Source organism: Tupaia chinensis, unplaced genomic scaffold, assembly GCF_000334495.1.
Source record: "Tupaia chinensis unplaced genomic scaffold, TupChi_1.0 Scaffold144034_1, whole genome shotgun sequence".
Taxonomy (NCBI): Eukaryota; Metazoa; Chordata; class Mammalia; order Scandentia; family Tupaiidae; genus Tupaia; species Tupaia belangeri.
Window position 1 is genome coordinate 194,005 of NW_006203886.1, and position 5,112 is coordinate 199,116.

General features: G+C 49.6%; 2 protein-coding genes across 2 annotated transcripts in view; one reads left to right on the top strand and one right to left on the bottom strand.

The window, feature by feature from the left end:
• The window catches only part of SYN1 (synapsin I), a gene marked incomplete at its 5' end in the record, with an annotated part of 61,061 nt that overhangs the window by 43,311 nt on the left and 12,638 nt on the right, over positions 1 to 5,112 (top strand). The window lies entirely within an intron of this gene.
• TIMP1 (TIMP metallopeptidase inhibitor 1) overlaps positions 1,481 to 5,112 on the bottom strand; it is a 4,684-nt gene continuing 1,052 nt past the window's right edge. The window contains exons 2-6 of the mRNA XM_006165796.2: positions 4,602 to 4,730; positions 3,282 to 3,361; positions 2,976 to 3,102; positions 2,601 to 2,725; positions 1,481 to 1,748 (exon numbers count right to left, since the gene is read on the bottom strand). Of these exons, the coding sequence (XP_006165858.1) occupies positions 1,578 to 1,748; positions 2,601 to 2,725; positions 2,976 to 3,102; positions 3,282 to 3,361; positions 4,602 to 4,722 (624 nt within the window). The 5' untranslated portion in view covers positions 4,723 to 4,730 and the 3' untranslated portion in view covers positions 1,481 to 1,577. The remainder of the gene's footprint in view (positions 1,749 to 2,600; positions 2,726 to 2,975; positions 3,103 to 3,281; positions 3,362 to 4,601; positions 4,731 to 5,112) is intronic.

Genomic DNA, 5,112 nt, shown 5'->3' on the forward strand with positions numbered 1-5,112 from the left:
GGGTCCGGGACTCGAACCGTGGTCGACTACATGGGAGTCCAGCGACATAGCCATTACGCTAACTGCTGGTCCCTGGGCATCCTTTTCTTCACCAGAGTGTTTTTCAAGCAGATTCAGGTCAACAGGACACTTGGGTGCTCCATTGAATGTTTGCACCAATTGGAAATTTCTGGTTCCCATGGACCTCACTTGAGTCAGGACTTTTGAAGTATAAGGATCAGGAGCCAAGGACTTGGAATAGTTCAGAGGGGTCTGGCCCAGCCACAGTAGCATAAAGGCCTAGGAAGGGAATATTTGGAGGGTCCCTCACTCAATCATTAAGAAAAAGATAAGGTAGAAAGGTGAGTGTCAAGTCTAGAGACCCCAGGTTGGGTGAGGGGACAGCCAGGCAGAAGGTGGTGTGTGGAAGGCATGGGCTTGTGTGCCTGCTTGATCTACTTTTGAACCTATTCATGACTGTCAGCATTTCAGAGTTGGTCAGAGGAGTGAGGGGAGGAGAGGTAGGGGAGGCAGGAGGGGAACTTGGGAATGTTTTTCTTTTTAGGGGAACTTGGGAATGTTTTTCTTTTTAATTTCTTTCCTAGAGGATGTATGCATTGCCCAGAGAGAGAGAAAGAAGTGACCCTCCCTCCCAGGGGAATGCTCACGCCACAATCCCCTCTCTTCCACTTGTCCTTTCTGGATTTGGGGCATGCATGTACACATGCCTAGAGTGTTTTTCAAGACTCCTAGTCTGGGACTCAAACTATGCAGTTGGCCTTGTGAGATCCAATCACCCTTAACCACCATGCTGCCAGCTGGCCCAGCTTGGGAATTTTAACCTTTTCCCCATCCCTCCTCTCCTATGCCCCAAACAACTCCTTCTAAGGAATCTCCTACAGGCCATGGGTGGGGACCCAGGGCTACTCCTTCTTTAGGAGTCCCTGGCTAGGTTATTGGGAGCCCTGAATCCCCTGGGGTTTCTCCCTTTCTTCTAAGTCAGACTTGTGGTACAATATCTAAGGATGTGAAGAGTAACACCACCAAGTTTGGATGGGATGTCCTCACTAGATGACATCAGGACAGTGCCTGAGGTGAGGAGGAAAGCTAATTACCAATTGAGAGAGTGCCAACGAGTTTTATCAACTGATAAGATCTGTGAACGAGGCGATTTGTCAGCAGTGGTATAATTTATTAACTAGAGAGTCCTGGGCAAATAGAGATTATAAATTAGTATAGAAAAAATGTCTGAAGGCATTGAGTCGAGAAACTATTCAATAAGTTAGAGTTGATAGTGTAGGTTAAATGATTACTACCGACACTGCAGATCACCAGTGCTAATGCCAATGTCGGGAAGTTATTACCAATCCATCCAGTTTTATGTAAAATATTAAACCCTAACATTTGGCATCCCTCACCCCCTCCGCATCAGACCCAGGGTGCTTCCACCAGGTTATCAGCAACATGGATTTGTTCCCAGGCACTACACAGCGACAGCACCTGCTGGGTGGTACTTCTTTATTTCATCATCCAGGAAGAAGACAGGCGTGGGTACGGGCGAATACTGTGCGGGCTTCAGCTTCCACTGGGGATAGGATTCAGGCCTTCCGGAGCCGCAGTGACTGCCAGGTGCACATCCCTGGCTCCCTTGGCAGGCAGGCAAGGTGGCGGCTCTGGTAGCCCTTCTCAGAGCCAAGGAGGAGCTGGTCCGTCCACAAGCAATGAGTGTCACTCTCCAATTTGCAAGGGATGGATAAACAGGGAAATACCTGGAGGGGAGGAAGGAGATATATCTCTGGGTTTCTCCTCTCTGTACTTCCCCTATGGGACAGAACATCCCCTCTTCAGCTTTCAACAGTGAACTGCAGAGGAGACTTTCTGTCACCCAACTGGAGTACATATGCAAGAACAGCCCTCCCATTGAGAGAATAATTATTGGACTCTGGGGTGTCAGTAAGCCAGTGAAAGGATCAGTGTCCTGGAATGGTGGATGGGAAACAGTTATTTGGGTCAATCAGACCTGTTGCCTGAGGAATTGTCCCACAGGAAAGAGAACAATTGGCAGTAGTAGGGAATGGTCGATGGGTGGGGAGCTTAAGCACAGGAATAGCCAGTGGGGTTCCAGGATAGTCACTGGGGTCAAAGGACATTTGGGACCATCAGGGAACAGTCTTGGAATAGCCAGAAAGAAGGTCAATGTAACACTCCCTAGCGTGTGCGACAGTCAGAGCTCCAGAGTCACAATCAGATGTGCTGAGGAAGAGTCCGTGGATTTGGGGAATAGCATTTTGGGTTCCTGAAGAACACTCTAGGGAGCAAGAAACAATCCCAGGAGGTCAGGGACAGACAGTGGGACTACAAGATAGTCACAGGGAAGAGGCAGAGTGACGGGAAATAGCCAGAAGGCCCAGGGCACAGGTAATCCCAAGGTATCTGAATGTGGGGCAAAGAAACAACCAGAGTTTCCAAGGGAACAGCTCAGGTTTGGGGGAATAGCGAGATCAGTTTGGGTTGCAGCCACGGAGACAAGGAACAGCCAGAGGGAGCAAGAAACAAGGTCAAGGTTTGGGAAAGAATCTCAGGAATGATCTCCAAAAGGAGTGTGAGGCCCAGGCACTTACTGTGCATTCCTCACAGCCAGCAGCGTAGGCCTTGGTGAAGCCCCGGCGCTGGGCAAGGCTCAGACTGTTCCAGGGTGCCACGAAACTGCAGGTGGTGATGTGCAAGTGTCCGTTCCGCAATTGTCCTGGGGTGTGGGGGAAACGGGAGAGCAGAAATTAACAGGTAGCTTCTGATTGGCTGGGCCGGGGACAGGGTGGCCCCTGGCTGGCGTCCTTGGTGCACAGGCAGAGGCCCGCCTTCTGGTAGGCTGAAATCCGGGCGGTCCCCATCTCAGCGGAGACCATTCCCTTCAGAAACCTCGCCCCCTCGCGGTTGGCTAGGCAGCGTCTGAAGGGTGGGTTGGCGTGGCACGGGGCGAGGGGGCGGGCCCTCACCAGCAATGAGAAATTCCTCGCTGCGGTTCTGGGATGTGTGGAAGTATCCGCAGACGCTCTCCATGGCGGGGGTGTGGACGAACTGGAGGTCAGCGACATCTCCCAAAGCGTTGAACCCTTTGAAGACCTGTTGATGGATGAGGGGAAGAATCTCTTTTACTGACATAATCCTCCCACTCCACCTTCTCCCCTAATGTCATGCAGCATCCCAAGATCACAACCAACTTCGTTGCCAGCCAGTAGCCTGAGGCTTCCGTTTTGACAGGAAGATGTTAGGAACTGGTGGGAAAGGGGCAGGAAGGATACCTTGGTCGTCTTGATCTCATAACGCTGGTATAAGGTAGTCTCGTTGACTTCTGCAGGCCCCATGAACTTGGCTCTGATGACTGCAGGAGAGGAGAGAAAGAAAAGAGTCAAAAGGGCTGTGTGGGCCAATAAAAATAATAATCAACATAAACCAGCAAAGCGCATACATAAATAGGGATTACTGGGTGCCAGACAGTATACTAAGGAATCTAAACATTTGTTAATTGATTCATCTCTCTATCGTTTACTCCTTGGTCAGGCGCTGTTTTTAGCCTTTTTTGTATATTCATTTGTTCATTCACCTATCAAATATTTCAGAGTGCTACTGTGTGCCACGCACTGTTCTGGGTGTCAAGGACACAACCGTGAACAAAACATAGAAATCCCTTTTTATATGGAGCTCACATTCTAGTCAGGAGAAGACAAACTAAAAACAAATGAAATATGTAAGTACATGGATAGTTAGAAGATTTTAAGTTCAGTGGAGAATTATAGAGCTGGGTAAGAGAGTGACAAAAATTCTGTACTGGACCAAACTTTAGTGAGACTCCTAAACCTTCCCCTAGGCCCATCTGTGTACTGTGTAAAATCCAGTTTTAGCAAAAAGCCCTGCTAAGTCCGTTTAACACATACCGTTGATATCTAATCATATTCCTCAATATCTGCTCAGGTTCCTCATCTTTCATCTTCTTCTAGATAATGTCTGATCACCTGGCCTGTTTGCAGCACTAAGGTTCCTGTTAGGTTGGTGTAGCCAGAATCTTCCCCTTCCCCTAATATTTCCTCTCAGTAATTTTCCATATTCACTGACCCACCCTGCTCCCTGGCTATAGATTCCCATGGGCCCACACTGTATTCAAAACTGAGCTCAATCCCTCTCTCCCATGGCAAAATCCCATTGCAGTGGTCCCTACACCTATTGCTATGGTCTTGAATAAAGTTTGCCTTATGGTACTTTAACAAGTATCATTGAATAATTTTTTTCTTTACCATGGGAGAAGGAGTACTAGGGAGCAGGAGTTAAAGTTGTAAACAGGCTGGTCAGGGAAGGCCACTTTGAGAAGGTGATGTTTGAGACAGTCACCCATGTGGATACCTGTGGGGAAGGGTGTGCCAGGCAGAGGGAGCAGCCAGCACAAAGGCCCTGAGATGGGCCTGGGCCTGGTGTAATCAAGGATGTGTGAGGATGCCAGTGTGGCTGAAGCAGAGTAAGTGCAGGGGTGAATGGAACTGTTCTAGAGGTAAGCGCCATTGTGAACCCCCGCTGTGCTGAGACGAACCCAAAGCAAAGTGTGTAAGCAGGGCAGGGTATAGACTCACCCAGGTCAGAACTGCAAAAGGCCATCTGTGGATGGGGTGGCACACAGGTGCAGGCCCTGCTGGGGGCTGTCAGACACAGTAACAGCAGGATGCTGGAGGCCAGGGGCACAAAGGGGGCCATGGTGGGTTCTGTGGGGAAAGGGGAATGTCAGATGGCCCCCAACACAGCTGATCTGCTAGCCAGGCAGACCTGCCATCCAATCCTGACGGAGGGATTGGAAATCTCTGGAAATCCAGGGGGTCCTCATTTCAACTGAGACCATTCAGGACAGAGATTAGGAAACTGGGTTCAAGGTGGAGAGGTTGGGGAGTTTAAGAAGAGTTTAGGGAATTGGGAGAGCTTAGGAGTTTATGGAGTCAGTGATTTAGGAGACTGAGTGAGTTGGATTCTGGGGTTATGGTGTTTGGGAAATAAGGGGGATGGGCAGTTTTGAGGATTTAGGATGGCTGAAGAAGCCTGGAAGTTGAGGCGTTTCCGGGGGGGGGGGAGGAATATGGAGTGTGGGGGCTG